Genomic DNA, 22,775 nt, shown 5'->3' on the forward strand with positions numbered 1-22,775 from the left:
CAACTGGAACTGGAAAATGCAACTGGAAAAACTGAAAAAAACACAGATGCTGACAATCCAAATGGAAACACCATTCGTCATCAGTATTCGATCTGAAATGTAAGGTGTGTTTCACCTTGCAGATGCTGCCTGACCTGCTGAGTATTTGGGGTAATTTCTGCTTTTATTCCACATTTTTAGCCTTGCATTTGGTTTGTGCCGCAGGTGTGGTAACAGGTCACAAAAGTCACTTATTAAATCAGATTCCCGCTGTTTCTGCAATTGTCAAAGTTAATTCTCAAAGTTACAGCTGGTCTGTGGTCGCATCACGTGGCTTTGCTGTCATCTAGTGGCGGAACCAAGAAGTGACGCAGTCAACGCGTTGAAATGAACGGATCGACAGACAGCTCTGATTCCAGTTGCTGTTTATTTCACTCTTCCCACATTTACATTCCCCCTGATTTTATTTCCGCACTCGCTGGGGTTTTACGGCATGTAATTTGAGGATTAAATGTGATCCGTTCAGCGCCGACCTGTTGTCCACTGGGTTTCTGCCCCACAGCCCCTGAGCCCCGCTCCTGACGCCGGTCCCGGGACCCGACCCTTTTACACACACGGAGCGGAACCGGAGCAGATTCTCAGCCAGTTGTTTCCATCCCAAGGCCCGAAGAAAGAATAAAGTTTCTCCGTGAATTTATTCCCAGGGAAGGTGTGGAGATGGGACTTAGTGTCCGCGTCGTAAAATGAAACTGTCCCGGACTCGTAGCTGAGATAAACTCCCACCCTCTTGGGGATGAGACGGGCGGGGAGAGAGGATGGAGGGGAGGTGAGTGCATCAAACCCGTCACCCCCCCAACGCCAGATGCTCCAGACTCCAGTCACCGGGGTCAGTGTGACCGGTCTCTTCCTCTCCATAGACTCTGCGGCGACTCCCAGACTCCAGCGCCGACTCCCCGCCACCTCCACCTCCCAGTAATGTCTCCCCGATGTGAATCCCTCCGATCCCAGCACACACGCCCGGCCTGTAAACCTCTTCCTGGTGTCAGGGAGACTCCTCCGGGTCCCGGTCCATCTCACCCTCTTCCGATCCTCAGACACCTCGAGCTCCGGATGCGCTGTTTCCACATCCAGGATGACGGAGACTGGGGGGAGAAGCAGAGAATCAGAGAGTCCCCGGGGGTCGGGGGGAGACTCGGGCAGCGCGGTCCCGGTGATAAAAGCCGAATTTTGGTTAAAAATATAAGAAGATATTAAATTGGATTCTGGGCTAGCTTACAGCTTATATTTAGTCTCAAATTAGGCTTTCCTCAGGTTGTGGTGTGTGAGATAATAAATACTATAACATTGTCTCCCAGGTGACGAGCGAGGAACCAGAGAAGGAGCTAGATTGATCTCTTTGATGTAAGATGCCTGGCACCAAGTGTCCTATGTTTATGAGGGAGGAGGTGACAAAGAGGAACCAGAGAAGTAGCTAGATCTCTTTGCTCTTTGATGTATGTGAAAAGTAAGATGTCGTAAACCAAGTGTCCTATGTTTATGAGGGACGAGGTGACAAAAGAGGAACCAGAGAAGTAGAAAAATAAAATGTTGTAAACCAAATGGCCAATGTTTTTAATATATCTTGTACCATGTGACAAAATGCCTTTGATGTGATGCATTCTGTAGAAACCGTTTCCTGTACCTCTGACCATGACTAATGCCTGGGATGTCAGGACTTTCATATGAAGAAAGACTGGATAGACTCGGCTTGTACTCACTAGAATTTAGAAGATTGAGGGGGGATCTTATAGAAATTTACAAAATTCTTAAGGGGTTGGACAGGCTAGATGCAGAAAGATTGTTCCCGATGTTGGGGAAGTCCAGAACAAGGGGTCACAGTTTAAGGATAAAGGGGAAATCTTTTAGGACCGAGATGAGGAAAACATTTTTCACACAGAGAGTGGTGAATCTGTGGAATTCTCTGCCACAGAACGTAGTTGAGGCCACAGTTCATTGGCTATATTTAAGAGGGAGTTAGATGCGGCCCTTGTGGCTAAAGGGATCAGGGTATGGAGAGAAGGCAGGGATGGGATACTGAGTTGGATGATCAGCCATGATCATATTGAATAGCGGTGCAGGCTCGAAGGGCCGAATGGCCTACTCCTGCAGCTATTTTCTATGTTTCTATGTCTGTGGAATGTGCTAAGGTGACAAAAAAACACTATATAATACGATGTAATTCTGTTGTTCAGAGAAGTGGACTGAGGACAGTGAAGTGTCTACATTGGTCACTTGACTGGAGTTCTCCCTCCCTTCCATCGGCCGATAATAAGTAACGTTTTGAACTGTGTCTACCAAACAGTTTGTGTGTTGTCTGTTTATTAAGAAGCCAACCTGTTTAGTTGTTATACAAGTAACTTTTTCACCGGGACTGGGGGAGAAGCAGAGAATCAGAGAGTACCCGGGGATATAGAAGTTGGGATGTAATGTTAAAATTGTACAAGGCATTGGTGAGGCCAATTCTGGAGTATGGTGTACAATTTTGGTCGCCTAATTATAGGTAGGATGTCAATAAAATAGAGAGAGTACAGAGGAGATTTACTAGAATGTTGCCTGGGTTTCAGCAACTAAGTTACAGAGAAAGGTTGAACAAGTTTAACTTTGAAGAAGTGAACTTTATTCTCTGGAGCGCAGAAGGTTAAGGGGGGACTTGATAGAGGTCTTTAAAATGATGAGAGGGATAGACAGAGTTGACGTGGATAAGCTTTTCCCATTGAGAGTAGGGAAGATTCAAACAAGAGGTCATGACCTGAGAATTAAGGGACAGAAGTTTAGGGGTAACATGAGGGGTGACTTCTTTACTCAGAGAGTGGTAGCGGTGTGGAATGAGCTTCCAGTGGAAGTGGTGGAGGCAGGTTCGATTTTATCATTTAAAAATAAATTGGATAGGTATATGGATGGAAAAGGAATGGAGGGTTATGGTCTGAGTGCAGGTAGATGGGACTAGGGGAGAATAAGTGTTTGGCACGGACTAGAAGGGCCGAGATGGCCTGTTTCCGTGCTGAAATTGTTATATGGTTATATGGGTCATGGGGAAGACTCGGGCAGCGCGGCCCCAGGACCGGGGAAGAATCCACTCAGCCTCTGGCACAGGCGGGCGGACAACTGAAACCTTGTGGGGGATGGAGGTGTAGAGTGACTGAACGTCCATGGTAAAGATGAGGGGGTGGGGGCTCAGAAAGCGGAAGTCATTAAAGGCATGTGAGGTATCTTGGACATCGGTCGGGAGGGATTGGATCAGGGGGGATAGGATGGAGTAGTGGAAATCATTTCAGTGGGACAGGACAGTTGTGTTATGGATTTTGGGGAGAAGGTAAAACCGGGCTGTGTGAGGCTGGGAAATGATAAGGTCAGGTGTATGGTTTAAAGATGTCAGAAACAAGAATAATACAAGATACAAGAATAATGGAAAAGGTATAAGCTTTACCTTGCTTGAAGTCATCGGATATTTCTTTGAATGCCGTGTTGAATGAAACAGGGCAATGAAAGTTTTCAATCTGCATGGCTTCATCCACCACCGACAGTGGTTTGGCATCATCACGAATCCTGGAAATATTGAACAGCTGGTTATAAACTGAGCGTTAGAAATGTTTTGAGTTGTTCCACAAAACACTTGCACTGTTTCCATCAAGCCAATGTCCTACCTTCGCTTGCGACCAGCTTCCTCCTGAAAGAAATAAAACACAAATCTCAATTGATTGAGATGGACCGTCCTCATCCCGACAGCGGGAATTTCACCAAATTTCTACAACCCTCTGATAATTCCCATTTCCCAACTCTTATCGCCACTGTCATGCAGAGAGAAAGCGGATATTGCCGCATAGATGTAGAACGATGGGGGAAAGCACAAGGAATGTTCATGAGAATAACGCCATAACTGAGAGGATGGAACTTAATGAAAAGACTGGGCAGGTTGTGGGATTTCATCTGGAGAAGATGTCAGGAATGATGGGAGGGAATTTAAGTTTGACGATGGATTTAAATGGGTGGGAATGAAATAATATCTCATATCGAAAGGGGAGACCAAGAATCGAAACTGAAATGTAACTGGTCTTCAATAAATACCGAAAGGAATGCAGTCATGACAACATGGACCTCACTTGCATTGGAGGGACTGAAGCCAACAGCAGAGATAAATTTAAGTGCAAGCGGGATAAACACATTAGGGCTCCTGGAATTTGGGGTATTGTTACCGGGTGTGGAGAGTAGATGGGAGGGATGATGAGTGGAGCAGAAATCTTGACTGGATAGAATGGGCCGAATGGTCTGTCTATGATGTAGAATGGGATGTCATTCTATGGTGAAACAAGGTGGACAAAACAAACAGAGCAAATTCCCCCAAGGTGACCACCCACTGCTGATGGGAACCGGATATAGATGATCAATCTGATGTGTGCGCCACGTTCTAGATTTCAATGTTAATCCCCACAATGTGGTCATGGCTGATCTAGCCCAGGACTGAACACCTCCTCTTTGACCCATTCCCTTCGATTACAATTCCTCAAATTTTCAAAAATGTATCTTCCTCTGGTTTAAAATATGTCTAACATGTTAAACCTCTCAGAGTTTCTTGGTTGGAGACTCCCAGATATTCACTGCCCTCTGTCCATTCGTGGTCCTTGGGATCAGATATAGGATCACCTGTCATTGTTCTAAACTCCACATAATACAAACACCTCTCTACATTCCCGCCAGACAGTCCTGAGATCCCATAGATTCAGCGGGAGGCCAATTAGTTTCTGAACAACAACAGCTGGAACAGAGGGAACATTTACTAAGTTCTGAATTACTGGTAAATGCAGCATTTATTTCTGAAATGTCACCCACCATTTTGTGACTGGGCACTTTCACTTCACCAAACTGTAGTGTAACCGCTCACCTTCAGAAACTCCACACTGTCTTTTTGATCCATCTGTTGCTGCAATGTAAAGAGATCCTGATGAATGTATTTTAAATTCCCCTCAATCGCTTCAAGATTTTTCTCCATTGTATTTAGAATCTTCTTCTCTTCCTCTTGGATATCTGCCAGTGTGCGCTGCTCTTTCTCAGTGAGAATCTGGTGCAGTTCAGCAAACTGGGATGTGATCTTGGACTGAAGGTTGTGTGATTGTTCCTGGGAAATAAAAGGTGAAGATCAACTGGTTGTGTTTCCTCACGACTTTGACCGTAACATTTGTCCCGGGCATTTTTTATTTGCTTTGGCAATTCAATTCTTTGTCGAAATGTTTCTGAAATATTGTGACGGTAATCTTATAACCCATCAATCCTCTACCCCCAATGCAATTCCCTGCTGCCTATTCCTTTTCACGTGCCCTATAATTCCAATTCATCCACCCACCACCCACTTTCCCAGGGATAATTTACAGTCGCCGATTGACCATTGAACCAGCGTGTATTGGGGACGTGGAAGGAATCCGACACCGTCTCAGGAATAAGGCGTGAAGGCTGCCCTATTATTCACGCATCACAGGGATCAAATCTACAAAAGATCAGGAAATCTAAATTGGGTGACACAAAGCTGGGTGGCAGTGTGAGTTGGACAAATTGGGTGAGTGGGCAGATGCATGGCAGATGCAGTTTACTGTGAGGTTATCCACTTTTGTAGCAAAAAGAGATTACTATCTAAATGGCGTCAATTTGGGAAAAGGGGAAGTACAACGGGAATCTGGGGGTCCTTGTTCATCAGTCAATGAAAGTAAGCAGGTTACACAAAAAAGCTGGAGAAACTCAGCGGGTGCAGCAGCATCTATGGAGCGAAGGAAATAGCTGCACCCGCTGAGTTTCTCCAGCTTTTTTGTGTAACCTTCGATTCTCCAGCATCTGCAGTTCCTTCTTAAACAATGAAAGTAAGCATGCAGGTACAGCAGGCAGTGAAGAAAGCAAATGGCATGTTGGCCTTTATAACAAGAGGAGTTGAGTGTAGGAGCAAAGAGGTCCTTCTGGAGTTGAACAGGGCCCTGGGGAGACCACACCGAGAGTATTGTGTGCAGTTTTGGTCCCTTAATTTGAGGAAGGACATTCTTGCTATTGAGGGAGTGCAGTGTAGGTTTACAAGGTTAATTCCCGGGATGGTGGGACTGTCATATGCTGAGAGAATGGAGCGACTGGGCTTGTATACTCTGGAGTTTAGAAGGCTGAGAGGGGATCTTATTGAAACATATAATATTATTAAGGGTTTGGACACGCTTGAGGCAGGAAACATGTTGGGGGAGTCCAGAACCAGTGGCCACAGTTTAAGAAAAAGGGGTAAGCCATTTAGAACGGAGACGATGAAACACTTTTCCTCACAGAGAGTTGAGAGTCTGTGGAATTCTCTGCCTCAGAGGGCGGTGGAGGCCCGTTCTCTAGATATTTTCAAGAGAGAGCTAGATAGGGCTCTTAAAGATAGCGGAGTCAGGGGATATGGGGAGAAGGCAGGAACAGGGTACTGATTGGGGATGATCAGCCATGATCACATTGAATGGCGGTGCTGGCTCGCAGGGCCGAATGGCCTCTACTCCTGCGCCTATTGTCTATTGTCTAATGTAAAGCCTCACCAGAACTCCAGAAATCTTCTGTTTCTGTTGCTGCTCCATTTGCTGGATCTCTGATTCCTTTTTTGTGAGAGACTGGAAGGAAGCTTTAACCTGATCCTGGGATTGTGTTTGAAAATCAGAGAATAAAAGTGTTAGACAATAAAAATGGAATTAAACAATGATGCGATCAACATCGATTTTCTTTACCTTGTAGAATTCTGCAGCTTCTGTTATCAGCGTGAAGCGGTGATCTCTGTGTTCCTGCCCGGCTGCACAAATCACACAGATCAGCTTCTTGTCTGTTTCACAAAACAGCTTCAGTTCTTCCCGATGTTTCTCGCACTGAAGTTTTTTCTCTTCCGTGTTCAGGCTCAATTCTCTAGCTTTCTCAGACAGTCTCGCCAAGGCCCAATTCACCCTGAGGGTGCGGTCTGTAAACTCCTCTCTACATTCCGGGCAGGAGTTTCTCCCCTCCCTGTCCCAACTCTGTGTGATGCAGGAGCGGCAGAAGTTGTGCCCACAGTCCAGTATAACCGGATCAGTGAAGAAATCCAGGCAGATGGGACAAATTATCTCCGCGGTCCAACTCTCCACCTGGTCGTTCGAAGCCATTCTTCCTGACTCCTCCTCTACCCGGCTCATAAAATCACAATCCCATTCCCTGAAAGACTGACCCCCACTCTCCCCCTTCTCCCCCCCCCCGCCCCCTCCTGCAGTACCGCATGTGTTCACTGCTCACGCAGCCGTCTCGGGGAATGAATGTAATTCGGCTGCAAGTGTTCAGTGTGAAGATGCAGAAACGTGGAACTGCAGATGCTGCTTCACAACAAAAAGGCACAAAGTGCTGGATTAACTCAGCGGGTCAAGTAGCACCTCTGGAGAACATGGACAGGTGATGTTTCGAGTCTGGATCCTTCTTCAGACTGATTGTAGGGGCGGTGGGCGGGAGATGGAAGAACGATGGAGGAAGGGGGCAGGACAAAGCCTGGCTGGTAATAGGTTGACACAGTTGAGGGGGAGAGGGGGGAGTTGATCGGCAGACGGGTGGACAAAGTCCAGAAATGAAAGACAGAAAGTGTGTGACAAAATGATCGAGGACTTGCGAATTGTGTCCTGATCTTAGAAACACAGAAAATAGCTGCAGGTTTAGGCCATTCGGCCCTTCGAGCCTGCACCACCATTCAATATGATCATGGCTGATCATCCAAATCAGTATCCTGTACCTGCCTTCTCTCCATACCCCCTGATCCCTTTAGCCACAAGTGCCACATCTAACTCCCTCTTAAATAAAGCAATGAACTGGCCTCAACAACTATTTTTTGTGGCAGAGAATTCCACAGATTCACCACTCTCTGTGTGAAAAAAAAATTCTCATCTCGGTCCTAAAAGACTTCCTTCCCCCTTATCCTTAAACTGTGACCCCCTTGTTCTGGACTTCCCCAACATCGTGAACAATCTTCCTGCATCTAGCCTGTCCAACCCCTTAAGGATTTTGTAAGTTTCTATAAGATCCCCCCTCAATTTTCTAAATTCCAGCGAGTACAAGCCGAGTCTATCTAGTCTTTCTTCATATGAAAGTCCTGCCATCCCAGGAATCAGTCTGGCGAACCTCCTCTGTACTCCCTCTATGGCAAGAATGTCTTTCCTCAGATTAGGAGAACAAAACTGTACGAAATACACTTCAAATATTCTTCTCCTCAGACGGCCAAAGGTTGTGCAGATACACTGAAGCCGCTGGTGAATTTCACCATCAATGTCTGCCTTCCTCTGGGAAGAGGAGCGCCGGCCACAGGACCCGAGGGTCACCATCGTTACGACCATTTTTAATGGAAGGAGACAAATCCACCCGCAGAAACTATGGAGGGTTCTTCTCCCGCTCTCTACCACAGGGAGGGGTCAGTTACATATTAAACTGTCCTGAATATAGATGAAAGCGGAGAGTAGCGCTTGGGACAATATAAACAAGGTTAACAGTTGGAAAAAATACAGAGTGGAGTTCCAAGAACGTTGGCAAGATTTATGACCCTGCGCGAAAGGGAGAGGTTGGGCAGGGTAGGACTTTATTAATTGGAGGGTATAGAAGTGTGGTATTTTTATATTTGATGTTCTTGGTGTTTGTAATATTGAGGCATTTAACTTTTATACTTTGGTGTATATTTATAAATTGGAAACTCTGCTTGTCTGTACTCTATGTGAAGGCCTTTGTCCCCTGTAACCTGCTTGATTGTTTTTTGTAAGAGATAATGGAGACTCAAGATCCTCTTGTAGCCATTAACGTAAATCATTGGTGACAGTTATATGACCTTGGTATCAAGCCCTAGCTAGGAGAAATAAGGGGCCCAAGAAAGGGAAAGACATGCGGTTTAAACTAAAGATCATATAGCTCGCTATCGGATCTTTGGTTTAAATAAGGGTGGATTACGGAATGGGAAATAACTGGGAAGGAGGAGAAAAGTAGGGAATCGTTGCTTGCAAGTGATTGGTTATCGATAAGGGAATATTTGCAAGTGATTGGTTATCGATAAGGGAATGTTTGCAAGTGATTGGTTATCGATAAGGGAATGTTTGCAAGTGATTGAGTATGGAAACGCACCGGGGTTGGGACACACAGAGTGCCATAAAATGGGGCAGCTCTTGGTTTGGAGAGAACTCTCGAGTGATTTACTCTTTGAATGTTCCAGCCTCGATTTGTTTGAACTTCTTGAAGAATTCTCTGCGTGGCCTGAGTTGATTTTGAGTATCAGTAACCACAACAAGCATAGGAGGTGTATGGGATCGAGAGGTGACTGGATAGGGTGAATGCACACGGAGCACCTGGAGGAAACCCAAGTGGTTACAAGGAGAACGTGCAAACTCCGAACAGACAGCACCCAAGGTCAGGATCGAACCCTGGTCTCTGGCCCTTAGAGACAGCGGCTCTACCCGCAGCTCCAGAGTACCTCAGAAATATTAACCCTTTCCAGACACTGTATACCACCCAACCTGCTGAATGCCCACAATGTTTTCTGTTTTTTGTTGGCAGTTTATGGTCAGTCTCACATTCCAATAACCCATTCAACTGGCAAATATTTTTTTTTAAACACAGATGCTGAAAGTCTAAATGGAAACACCATTCATCATCCGTATTAGATCTGAAATGTAAGGTGTGTTTCACCTTGCAGATGCTGCCTGACCTGCTGAGTATTTGGGGCAATTTCTGCTTTTATTCCACAATTTAAGACATGCATTTGGTTTGAGCCGCAGGTGTGGTAACGGGTCACAAAAGTCACTTATTAAATCAGATTCCCGCTGTTTCTGCAATTGTCAAAGTTAATTCTCAAAGTTACAGCTGGTCTGTGGTCGCACCACGTGGCTTTGCTGCCGTCTAGTGGTGGAACCAAGAAGTGACGCAGTTAACGCGTTGAAATGAACGGATCGACAGACAGACAGACAGCTCTGATTCCAGTTGCTGTTTATTTCACTCTTCCCACATTTACATTCCCCCTGGTTTTATTTCCGCGCTCACTGGGGTTTCACGACGTGTAATTTGGGGATTAAATGGGAGCCGTTCGTTCAGCGCCGACCTGTTGTCCACCGGGTTTCAGCCCCACAGCCCCTGAGCCCCGCTCCTGGCGCCGGTCCCGGGACCCGACCCGACCCAACCGGAGCGGAACCGGAGCAGATTCTCAGCCAGTTTCCATCACAAGGCCAGAAGAAAGGATAAAGTTTCTCCGTGAATTTATTCCCAGTGAAGGTGTGGAGATGGGACTTGGTGTCCGCGTCGTAAAATGAAACTGTCCCGGACTCGTAACTGAGGTAAACTCCCAGCCTCCTGGGAATGGGACGGTGCCAACTCCCCGCCACCTCCACCTTCCAGTAATATCATGCAGACAGAAAGTAGATATTGCCGCAGAGATGTAGAACGATGGGGGAAAGCACAAGGAATGTTCATGAGAATTACGCCATAACTGAGAGGATGGAACTTAATGAAAAGACTGGGCAGGTTGTGGGATTTCATCTTTGTATTGTATTGTATTCAAATTTATTGTCATTGTCTCAATTAGAGACAACAAAATTAATTTCCCTTTACAGTCAGTATCATAAAAATTAATAAATAATAAATATTAAAACATATTAAAAAAAATAAAATAGAATTTAAAAAAAAGCACAAACACAGAAAGTCCACAACGCAACACAACACAGTGGCACCAAGGTGAGGAAGGCACCATTGTCCAGCCAGCCTCCCCTCCGATCTTCCCAGATGTTCATCCGTGGTCGGGTCCTTCCGAGCACCCGCAGTCACCGCCCCGGGTGGCCCGATGTTCAGGCCCTCACGCCGGGCTGGTGGAACGCCGACGCCGATCCCCGACGGTGAACATCCTCCTCCTCAGCGGCCCAGACCTCCTGATCAGCCGCCTCCCGCAGCCGGTGTCCGCAGCTCCCGAATCCGCAGGCCGAGCCGGGCAGAGTCGCAGGACCCCACGATGTTGGTCAGCGCCGCCCAAACATCCGGAGAAGATGTCAGGAATGATGAGAGGGAATTTAAGTTTATCGGCAGATTTAAATGGGTGGGGATGAAATAATATCTTAAATTGAAGGGGAAACCAATAATCAAAGCTGAAATGTAACGTGGTCTTCAATAAATACCGAAAGGAATGCAGTCATGACAACATGGACCTCACTTGCATTGGAGGGACTGAAGCCAACAGCAGAAATAAATTTAAGTGCAAGCGGGAATTTGGGGTATTGTTACCGGGTGTGGTGAGTAGATGGGAGGGATGATGAGTGGAGCAGAAATCTGACTGGATAGGATGGGCCGAATGGCCTGTCTATGAAGCAGAATGGGATGTCATTCTATGGTGAAACAAGATGGACAAAAGAAACAGAGCAAATTCCCCCAAGGTGACCACCCACTGCTGATGGGAACCGGATATAGATGACCAATCTGATCACGTGACCGCCCATATTCAGCAGCTCCATGTCAGAGAAAACACTTTGAACCAGGAAGTGCAGGATTAAAATGGCTGCGAAAGACCAGGTCGAGAGTTTAACTGAAGAGGTAGTTTGTCCCATCTGCCTGGATTTCTTCACCGATCCGGTGACACTGGAGTGTGGGCACAACTTCTGCCGCTCCTGTATCACACAGAGTTGGGACAGGGAGGGGAGAAACTCCTGCCCGGAATGTAGAGAGCAGTTTACAGACCGCACCCTCAGGGTGAATCGGGCTTTGGCGAGACTGTCTGAGAAAGCTCGAACACTGAGCCTGAATCTCAAAGAGAAGGAAAGTAAACTTCAGTGCGAGGACCATCAGGAAGAACTGAAGCTGTTTTGTGAAATGGACAAGAAACTGATTTGTGTGGTTTGTGCAGCTGGACGGGAACACAAGTCTCACAGCTTCATGCCGGTTAAAGAAGCTGTTGAAATCTACAAGGTAAAACAAAATGAACTTCGATCACTTCATTGTGTAATCTTTTTTTTTATTGTCTGACATATTCTCTTATCTGAAACCCAACCCCAGGAACAGGTGAAAGCTTCTTTCGAATCTCTCACAGAAAAGAAATTAGAGATCGAGAAAATGGAGCAGAAACAGAAAGAGAGCATTTCTGGAGTTCAGGTGAGGCTTTGTACTGTCGATTTCATTATTTTGTGTAGTTTTGATCCCTGTGATGTCTGTAATTATGGGCACCTCTATAGAGCTCAGTAGTCGAGGACCTGAGATCTTGGGAGCGGTTGGGCAGCCAAGGACTTTGCTCCCTGGAGCGCAGGAGTCTGAAGACTGATCTGTGGCAGGTGTATAATATCACGAAACAAAATGTCAGGGTGAATACTCAGTCTTTTACACTAAGTGGGGCGTTGAGCATGCAAGGGTATAGGTTTAAGGTGAGAGGGAACAGATTTAATATGAACATTAAGGGCAACTTTGATAGTGGGTATATGGAACGAGCTGCCAGGGGAGGTAGTTGATTCAGGTACCATAACAATATTTAAAAGATATTTGAACAAATTCATGGAGAGAAGATTTTAGCACCAGGTGACCAAATGCGGACAAGTGGAAATAGCGCAGATGGGACGTGTTGGTCGATATCTAACCCCCTTTGCTCTATGACTCTATGAAGTCGGTCATTCTAAGTGTTGCTGCTGTCTGCTAGTTCTGGGGACCTGGTTCTGTCTAGTGAGGGTTAATGGGCACATGAAATGGAATAGGTTGCAGGGAATTGTACTGGGGAAATGGGAATGATGTGCTTGTACATTACTTTCACCAAATATTTCAGAATTATCACGACGAGCCCTTGAATTGCCAAGGTAATGAAAACTATGGATTAAATAGATGGAGATGGGATTAGTGTAGATACGTACAGAGCCCAGCATAGACATGTTGGGCCGAAGGGCCTATTTCTGCACTTCAGGACTAGAGATTCAGTTGTTAAATGTCACCTTCCATGTCACGAGGAAACACAGCAGAGTGACACAATATATTGATTCTCATCTTTCATCTGACAGGAAGCATCACGCAATCTTCAGTCACAGACCACATCCCAGTTTGCTGAACTGCACCAGATTCTCACTGAGAAAGAGCAGCGATTACTCGGAGATGTCCGGGAAGAAGAGGAGAAGATTGTAAAAACAATGGAGAAAAATCTTCAAGAGATACAAGAGAATTTAAATTCCATTCAGGAGGAACTCTCAAAGTTACAGGAGCAGATAGACCACAAGGACGGAGTGATATTTCTGAAGGTGAGGGGTTACACTACAGTTTGGTGAAGTGAAAGTGCACAGTCACAAAGTGGTGGGTTAAAATTTCAGAAATAAATGCTGCATTTACCAGTAATTCAGTACTGGGTCAATGTTCCATCTACTACTCACCACATCCGACAATAATGCCCCAAATTCCAGGAATCCTCGTGTATTTATCCTACTTCAACTTCAATTTATCTGCAATGTTGTCTTCAGGCCACCCTGTGAGTTCCACGTTCTGTTTACTGCATTTCTTGTGGAATTTATTAAAGGCCATCATACATTTCAGGATTTATTTTTCTTTTCCCCACAAGTAGTGATAATATTTCCAACCCCCGCCCATTTAAATCCAGCACTGATCTTAAAATATTCCATCCCATTATCTCTGACATCTTCTCCAGATAAAATCCCACGACCTGCCCGGTCTTACTCGTAAGTTGCATACTCGCAGTTATTTTCATCGACATTCCTAATGCTTTCCCCCGTGTTCGATGTCTCTACGACAATATCCACTTTCTGTCTGTGTGACAGTGGCAAAGAGTTGGGAAATGGGAATTATCAGAGGGTATTTTGTAGCAATCTAGTGAAATACTCGCCGTCGGGATCATTCCGATCCATCTCAGTCTATTGAGATTTGTGTTTTATTTATTTCAGGAGAAAGCTGGTTGCAAGAGCAGGTAGGACATGCTTTTGACTGAAACTTTGTATGTTTTTATAGTACAGCTCAAAACAGCTCATGCTCAGTTTATAACCAGCTGTTCTTTACTCAGAGAGTGGTAGCGGTGTGGAATGAGGTTCCAGTGGAAGTGGTGGAGGCAGGTTCGTTGGTATCATTTAAAAATAAATTGGATAGGCATATGGATGAGAAGGGAATGGAGGGTTATGGTATGAGTGCAGGCAGGTGGGACTAAGAGAAAAAAGTTGTTCGGCATGGACTTGTAGGGCCGAGATGGCCTGTTTCCGTGCTGTAATTGTTATATGGTTATATATGGTTAAATATTTGCAGGGTTATTGATGAAACCAAATCAATGTTGGTGGTAGATGGCGTAATGCCCATTGAAAAGTATGATCGCACCTTTTTCTACAACGTGGCATTGAGAGAAACATCTGATATCATCAATCGAGGTAAAACTAATACCTTTCCCATTGTTCATTTTTAAGACATCTTTATGCAATACTTATATGTGAAGGTTAATGGTATTAATGGACTCTGGAGAAAGCATCACAGAGACAGAGAGTGAAGTTTGTTTGCACTTGAGCAAATCCTTGCTCCTGAGAGAATGGGTTTGCTGTGCTGGGTGAAATTGCGTAGACTAGGCCTGTGTATTCGAGAGTTCAGGTATATTAGAGGAGATCTCAGTGAAAGTTCTTACAGGGCTCAGTGGGCTGGATCCAGGGAGGATGTTTCCCCTGTCTGAGGAGTCTGAAGCCAGCGGAAACTCTCTCAGAATGTGGGCTGGACCATTTAGGACAGAGACAAAGAGACATTACTGCACGCAGAGACTGGGCAACCTTTGGAATTCCCTGCACCGATAACTGTGGATAATCAGTTATTCCGTGCTCTTGGAGCCAGAGAGCCATGATTATACATTACGGAGTCAGGCCCTTCGGCCCATCACATGAATGTGACATGAACAATCCATCATTGTACCGGTACCACAAAATACCTCCCCAGCCTGTCTGAATGACTACCGTCCAGTGGCCCTTACCTCGGTTGTCATGAAATGCTTTGAGGAGCTGGTGAAGAAACACATCTGCGCCTTCCTTCCTTGGAACATGGACCCGTTGCAGTTCACATACCGTCCGAACAGATCCACGGACGATGCGGTCTCCCAGGTCTTGCACACTGCTCTCTCCCATCTGGACAGGCAGAAGGGGGGCTACGTGAGGATGCTGTTCATAGACTACAGTTCAGCCTTCAACACGATAGTCCCCACCAGACTGGCCGGGAAGCTGCTGGAATTGGGGCTAAACACCTCCCTGTGTGCCTGGGTCCTGGACTTTCTCACTGCCAGGCCCCAGGTAGTCAAGATGGGAGGGAATACATCGAAGTCCCTCACCCTGAGCACAGGATCGCCCCAGGGTTGCGTCCTCAGCCCCCTATTGTGCTCCCTGTACACACACGACTGTGTGGCTAGGTTCAGCTCCAACTCATTAATTAAGTTTGCTGATGACACTGTGGTGGTGGGCCTGATCTCAGACAACGATGAGAAGGCCTACCGGGAGGAGGTGGCTGATCTAGCACTCTGGTGCCAGGATAACAGCCTCCTCTTGAACATCAAAAAAACGAAGGAGCTGATCATGGACTTTAGGAGGGCACATCATCCGAGGACGTACACTCCATTGAGGATAAATGGGGATCCTGTGGATAGGGTGAACTGTTTTAAATATCTGGGAGTCCACATCTCCGAGGATATGACATGGGCATCACACGCCTCAGCACTCGTGAGTAAGGCAAGGCAGCGCCTTTACCACCTCAGGCAATTGAGGAAATTCAGAGTGTCTCCGAGGATCCTCCAGTGCTTCTACGCAGCGGCGGTGGAAAGCATCTTGTCCGGGAACATTACCATCTAGTTTGGGAATTGCTCTGCCAAGGACAAGAAGGCTCTGCAGAGAGTAGTGCGTTCAGCCGAACGCACTATGGGAACTTCACTTGCCCCCCTGCAGGATCTATACATCAGGAGGTGCACCTCCAGAGCCAACAATATCATGAGAGACCCCTTCGACCCCTGCAATGGACTGTTCCAGCTGCTACGGTCAGGCAAACGCCTCCGTTGCCATGCGGTGAGAACGGAGAGGTTGAGAAGGAGTTTCTTCCCAGAGGCCTTTCGGACTGTAAACGCCTATCTCACCAGGGACTAACTCTACTGAACGTTTTTCCTTCCATTATTTATTATGTAAAAGAATATGTGTGTTATGAGTGTGTTTACAGTTTGATTGGTTGTTTGTCTTTTGCACAAAAGTCCGTGAGCATTGCCACTTTCATTTCACTGCACATCTCGTATGTGTATGTGGCAAATAAACTTGACTTGACTTGACTTGACCTTTTTCCCCAGCTACACAAATCCCATTTGCCCACATTAGAACCATATTATTCTACACCTCGTTTGCTAAATCGCGATGCCTCTTACATGTACTGATTACATCTGATTCCACCACCTCCTCTGGCAAAATATTCCAGGTATTAACAACTCTTTGTGTGAAGAAAACTGTGTCCCCCAGTAATGATATACCTGCATGACAATAAGGTTTAGATGAATGAGCCTATATCCCGCCGCAGACTTTGACAGACATCTTTGGTATCCACAACATTACCTGTTCTCCACAAACACCTCCTACATTCACATCCAACCCTTGAAAACATAAAATAAACAGCAAAGGTTGCAGCACCGATCTCTGCTGCACTCCACCAGTCACAGACCTCCAACCAGCAAAATCATCCTTCTACCTCCAACCACCAAGACAATTGTGGGTCCATTTTACCAACTCGTCTTGGATCCCACCTGCATTCGATTTCTGGAAATCTTACATGCAAAACGTTGTCAAGTCCCTCTGTGAAGTTCATATATTGTTTCACAATGAGATCAGAGTGTTCTTGGTTGTACAGACGCATCAAATCCACGCTCCACTATAGAAAGCAAGTAAAGAGTAGCAGATGGCCTCGTGCGTCCAGTCCACTCCCGTTCAGTATGATCACAGCAACTCCACCCCACATCCCTACATCCTCTTTAACCACCTCTAATTACCCCTCACATCCGTCTCCTCATCTTCCAATCTGCCTCTCCTTTGCCATCTACTGATATTTGAATACCCGCCTTATTTCTCCATCGCCACCCGCAATATCTCGTTCATCCTCACTTTACGTATTCATTTTCCCCGTCCGCACGTCCCCGCCCCCTCCTGTTCCCGATAACCCGCAGAATCCCCCCTCTCCTCCCCGGTTGTCAAACTCCTGGAATGATGTCTGTTTTCCATCCGATGTGGTTGTGGGTGAAACCCCGGGCAAGGTGTCAGGTATCAGTTGTCCGCCCGCCTGTGCCCGAGTCTCCCCCTGTCCCCCGGGGACTCTCTGATTCTCTGCTTCTCCCCCCAGTCTCCGTCATCCTGGATGTGGAAACAGCGTATCCGGTGCTCGAGGTGTCTGAGGATCGGAAGAGGGTGAGACTGACCGGACCCGAGAGGCGTCTCCCTGACACCGGGAAGAGGTTTACATACTGGCCGTGTGTGCTGGGATCGGAGGGATTCACATCGGGGAGACATTACTGGGATGTGGAGGTGGCGGGGAGGCGGTACTGGAGTCTGGGAGTCGCCGCAGAGTCTGTGGAGAGGAAGAGACAGGTCACACTGACCCCGGAGACTGGAGTCTGGAGCATCTGGCGGCAGGGTGACGAGTTTAATGCAGCCGCCTCGCCTCTATCCCCTCTCCTCGCCCGTCCCATCCTCGGGAGGGTGGGAGTTTATCTCAGTTACGAGTCGGGGACAGTTTCATTTTACGACGCGGACACCAAGTCCCATCTCCACACCTTCACTGGGAATAAATTCACAGAGAAACTTTATCCTTTCTTCGAGACTTATGAAGACCAGTGGCTGAGAATCTGCTCCGGTTCCGCTCCGGGTGTGTAAAAGGGTCGGGTCCCAGGACCGGTGTCAGGAGCGGGGCTCAGGGGCTGTGGGGCAGAAACCCGGTGGGCAACAGGTCGGCGCTGAATGAACGGCTCCCATTTAATCCCCAAATTCCGCGTCGTGAAACAAACCCCAGTGAGCGCGGAAATAAAACCAGGGGGAATGTAAATGTGGGAAGAGTGAAATAAACAGCAACTGAAATCAGAGCTGTCTGTCTGTCTGTCTGTCTGTCTGTCGACCCGTTCATTTTAACGCGTTAACCGCATCCGGCAACGGAACAGAAATTACTTTTGTGAAAATATAAAGATTGAAACAATCTCCCTTCCCGCGGGTTCAGCAGCAGCCGCGGGCGGCGGGTCCTGAGCTCCGGGCTCCCCCCCCCCCCTTTAACTTGGAGGCAGGTAAAACCAAAGATCTTAGAGCAGGCAAGATGGCACGCAAATGCATAGTACGCTCATGGGCAGATTCATGGGTAATTATAGGACCCATTTTAGCAACCAGCCCCCGTTATCTTGTTCCGCCATCTTGCTTCCAGCGGGGAGGGGGAGTGTGTGGCCCGGGGAGAGGGAGTGAGCGGATTCCCTTTCCCTGAACTGCTGGCCCCCTCCTGCAGTACCGCGTGTGTTCACTGCTCACACTGCCGTCTCGGGGAATGAATGTAATTCGGCTGCAAGTGTTCAGTGTGAAGATGCAGAAACGTGGAACTGCAGGTGCTGCTTCACAACAAAAAGGCACAAAGTGCTGGATTAACTCAGCGGGTCAAGTAGCACCTCTGGAGAACATGGACAGGTGATGTTTCGGGTCTGGATCCTTCTTCAGACTGATTGTAGGGGCGGTGGGTGGGAGATGGAAGAACGATGGAAGGAAGGGGGCAGGACAAAGCCTGGCTGGTAATAGGTTGACACAGTTGAGGGGGAGAGGGGGGAGTTGATCGGCAGACGGTTGGACAAAGTCCAGAGATGAAAGACAGAAAGTGTGTGACAAAATGATCGAGGACTTGCGAATTGTGTCCTGATCTTCAAACACTCTTCTCCTCAGACGGCCAAAGGTTGTGCAGGTGCACTGAAGGCGCTGGTGAATTTCACCATCAATGTCTGCCTTCCTCTGGGAAGAGGAGCGCCGGCCACAGGACCCGAGGGTCACCATCGTTACGACCATTTTAAAGGAAGGAGACAAATCCACCCGCGGAAACTATGGAGGGTTCTTCTCCCGCTCTCTACCGCAGGGAGGGGTCAGTTACACATTAAACTGTCCTGAATATAGATGAAAGCGGAGAGTAGCGCTTGGGACAGTGTAAACAATGTTAAAAGTTGGAAAAAATGCGGAGTCGAGTTCCAAGGACGCTGGCAAGATTTGAGGCCCTGAGTGACAGGAAGAGGTTGGGCAGGGAAGGATTTATTAATTGGAACGCTGGATGCTGAAGTGTATGGGAACAAGAGGTGAATGGCTAGGGTGAATGCACAGTCTTTTACCCGGAGTAGTGGAGTCGAGAACTAGAGGACACAGGTTTGTGGTGACAGGTGCAAGATTTAATCGGAACCTGAGGAACAATAGAAACATAGAAAATAGGTGCAGGAGTAGGCCATTCGGCCCTTCGAGCCTGCACCGCCATTCAATATGATCATCGCTGATCATCCAACTCAGTATCCTATACCTGCCTTCTCTCCATACCCCCTAATACCTTTAGCCACAAGGGCCACATCAACTACCTTCTGCGGCAGAGAAATCCACAGATTCACCACTCTCTGTGTGAAAAATGTTTTTCTCATCTCGGTCCTAAAAGATTTTCCCCTTATCCTTAAACTGTGACCCCTTGTTCTGGACATCCCCAACATCGGGAATAATCTTCCTGCATCTAGCCTGTCCAACCCCTTAAGAATTGTGTACGTTTCTTTAAGATACCCCCTCAATCTTCTAAATTCTAGCGAGTACAAGCCGAGTCTATCCAGTCTTTCTTCATAAGAAAGTCCTGACATCCCAGGAATCAGTCTGGTGAACCTTCTCTGTACTCCCTCTATGGCAAGAATGTCCTTCCTCAGATTAGGAGACCAAAACTGTACGCAATACTCCAGGTGTGGTCTCACCAAGACCCTGTACAACTGCAGTGGAACCTCCCTGCTCCTATACTCAAATCCTTTTGCTATGAAAGCTAACATACCATTCGCTTTCTTCACTGCCTGCTGCACCTGCATGCCTACTTTTAACGACTGCTGTACCATGACACCCAGGTATCGTTGCATCTCCCCTTTTCCTAATCGGCCACCATTCAGATAATACCACCATTCAGACAATATTTTCACACAGAAGGTCGTGGGGAAATGGAACAAGCTGCCAGAGGAGGTAAGTCAGGCTGGCCAACAACGTGTCAGCGAACTTTAGGACCCATGGGAACCCGGAGCCGTGGAGCCGCTGCTGCTGCTCAATGGGGTTTCGGGCGCGAAACGGCGGCGGAACCATCAATGAAAGGGGCGGGGCCCGGCTGAGGGGAGGCGGAGCTCAGCCCCGTCAATCACAGCCCTGACCAGAAAGGCAATGTCATTTGTAATCAGCTTCGGGTAAATTTCATTCCCTTAAACGAAATACATCCGTGTTTCCTATCGTGAATTGTTCATTATATTAGGCTGCACAATAATATCCGTTCTATAGCAAACACTGTTATTTTATTTAACAGTCTCATGTGCAAACTTGAATTCAACTCAATGATTCAATGATACTCTATTGTCACATGTATTAAGGGACGGTGACATTCTTTGTTTTTGCATGTAATCCGGTAAAATACAGACCTCACCCAGGCAGTACAGAGAGAGTCGCCACGTTTCTGGCGCCGACAAAATTGCGAGAAGTTCAGTGAATTCAGCGTTATTTTCCTCTCTTGGATTATTTATTCCAATTTCATTCCCTGCTCCCATTTACACAACCTCAGTAAGACCTATACTGTCCTCGTGCGATCAACATCAACACCAATTCGTTCACTCTGGTACAGCGGACTGGTAATTCTTCTAAGTTTCAGACATGCCAAACTTCCTCGGTCTTCTGAGGAAGTAGAGGCGTTTACATGTAAAGGAGGCCACATCGAGAGAACCGAGTGCCATAGACGAGGATAGAGGAGATGCAAGTGAATCTCTGCCTCCCATGAAAGGGCTGTTTGTGTTCCTGAATGGTGGTGAGGGTCAGTGTCCCATCTGCAGAGACCACAGCACTCACTTTGACCAATTCATTGTTCATGGCTGCACTCGAGAATATTATGTTCAAAAGGCACAAAGTGCTGGAGTAACTCAGCGGGTCATGTGATAGGAACTGAATTCGGACATCCGGCAATCTTCTACTCTGCCATTCAATCATAGCTGATTTATCTCTCACTCCTAACCCCATTCTCCTGCCTTCTCCCGATAACCTCTGAAATGTCATCTATCAATGTTCTTCGGGGATGCTGCCTATTCAAATATTCCTTGACCCAAATCAAGCCTGATGGAACAATTAAGTAATTTGGTGTGGAAACAGGCCCCACAGCCCGACTTGCCCCGTCTACACTGCTCCCGCCTGCCCCAAATTTGGCCCATAACCCTCTAAACATTTTCTAATCGGGTACCTGTCTGAGTCTTTTCAATTTTAGATATACAGCGTCAGGGTTCAATCCTGACTATGGTTGCTGTCTGTACAGAGTTTGTATGTTCTTTGTGTGACCACATGGGGTTTAGAAACATAGAAATTAGGTGCAGGAGTAGGCCATTCGTGAGCCTGACCACCATTCATATGGGCTGATTTCCTCAGTATCCCGTACCTGCCTGATACCCCTGATCCCCTTAGCCACAAGGGCCACATCTAACTCCCTCTTATAGCCAATCCCACATTCTGCAAAGTTCCACATGCAGATTTCCTCGGGGTAGGTTTCTTTCCTCCAATTGCAAAGACATGGATTTGTAGGTAATAATAATTTTTAAAACGTCCCCAGTGTGTATGATAGTGTTGATGGTAATGATCATAGTTAATGTTAATGGTATTGGTCAGCACGGACTGGTTGGGCCGAAGGGCCTGTTTCCTAGCATCTCTGAACTGAACCAAACGATACGAAACTAAGTCCATCCAATAGAGCAGATGCCACTGAGTTTAACAAAACTCCTGAACGCCAGCATCTCATTCACCCAGCACCCTGCTGCTAAGAGTTGATGTTGGCATCATGTTTGGCATCATTGTGGGTCGAAGGGCCAGTCCTTGTGCTGTGCTGTTCTAGTGTTCTACGGATATACACTGACATCTTCAAGAAGTTTGAAGTTGTCACACTCTTCATCAGAGGCACAAGCATTCACAAATGGACAATAATCAAAAGATATTCGGGCAGATCCACAGACAGGAAAGGTTTTGAGGGACAGACACAAATTGCTGGAGTAACTCAGCGGGTCAGGCAGCATCTCTGGAGAGAAGGAATAGGTGATGTTTTGGATCGAGACCCTTCATCAGTCTGCAGTTCCTTCTTTATATAATATGGGTGAATATGTTGACATATTCTGTTGTGCTGCTGCAAGTATGAATGTCATTGTTGTGTCTGGGACATGTGGAAATAAAACACTCTTGACTCTTGGACTGAAAGCATCTGTAAATGCTTGTGTCTCAGAACTGTTCTGTAGCTTTAGCATTTTGTACGTGATTATATTTTCTAGAAACACCTCAAGTCCCATGGCATGATTTGGCACAGAATACATAAAGAACATTGCAATAGTCTTGGCGTGGTTCAGTCTGAGCCACAGCCCACTGTTCCAATGCACATTATAAGCAGATGGCACTGTGCTAAATGTCGCAACTCTCCCTACACACAAAGAGCAATTTACAGAGGCCAATTAACCAACAAACCCACATGTCTTTTGGATAATGGAGAAACCCACGTGGTCACGGGGAGAACATGCAAAC

General features: G+C 46.8%; 2 protein-coding genes across 2 annotated transcripts; one reads left to right on the forward strand and one right to left on the reverse strand.

Moving 5' to 3' along the window:
* Positions 1-387: 387 nt before the first annotated feature.
* Positions 388-7,177, reverse strand: LOC129695089 (zinc-binding protein A33-like). Its single transcript, XM_055631839.1, has 6 exons — positions 6,741-7,177; positions 6,555-6,650; positions 4,898-5,131; positions 3,663-3,685; positions 3,446-3,564; positions 388-1,121 (listed from the first exon to the last, which is right to left on the reverse strand). Exons 1-6 carry the CDS (start codon positions 7,173-7,175, stop codon positions 586-588), a joined length of 1,443 nt encoding a protein of 480 aa, XP_055487814.1. The 5' UTR covers positions 7,176-7,177; the 3' UTR covers positions 388-585.
* Positions 7,178-11,019: 3,842 nt separating this feature from the next.
* LOC129695096 (zinc-binding protein A33-like) lies at positions 11,020-18,074 on the forward strand. The gene is made up of 6 exons (XM_055631845.1): positions 11,020-11,943; positions 12,031-12,126; positions 13,014-13,247; positions 13,902-13,924; positions 14,254-14,372; positions 17,341-18,074. Exons 1-6 carry the CDS (start codon positions 11,533-11,535, stop codon positions 17,868-17,870), a joined length of 1,413 nt encoding a protein of 470 aa, XP_055487820.1. The 5' UTR covers positions 11,020-11,532; the 3' UTR covers positions 17,871-18,074.
* Positions 18,075-22,775: the final 4,701 nt, after the last annotated feature.

Source organism: Leucoraja erinacea, unplaced genomic scaffold (genome assembly GCF_028641065.1).
Source record: "Leucoraja erinacea ecotype New England unplaced genomic scaffold, Leri_hhj_1 Leri_93S, whole genome shotgun sequence".
NCBI lineage: Eukaryota > Metazoa > Chordata > Chondrichthyes > Rajiformes > Rajidae > Leucoraja > Leucoraja erinaceus.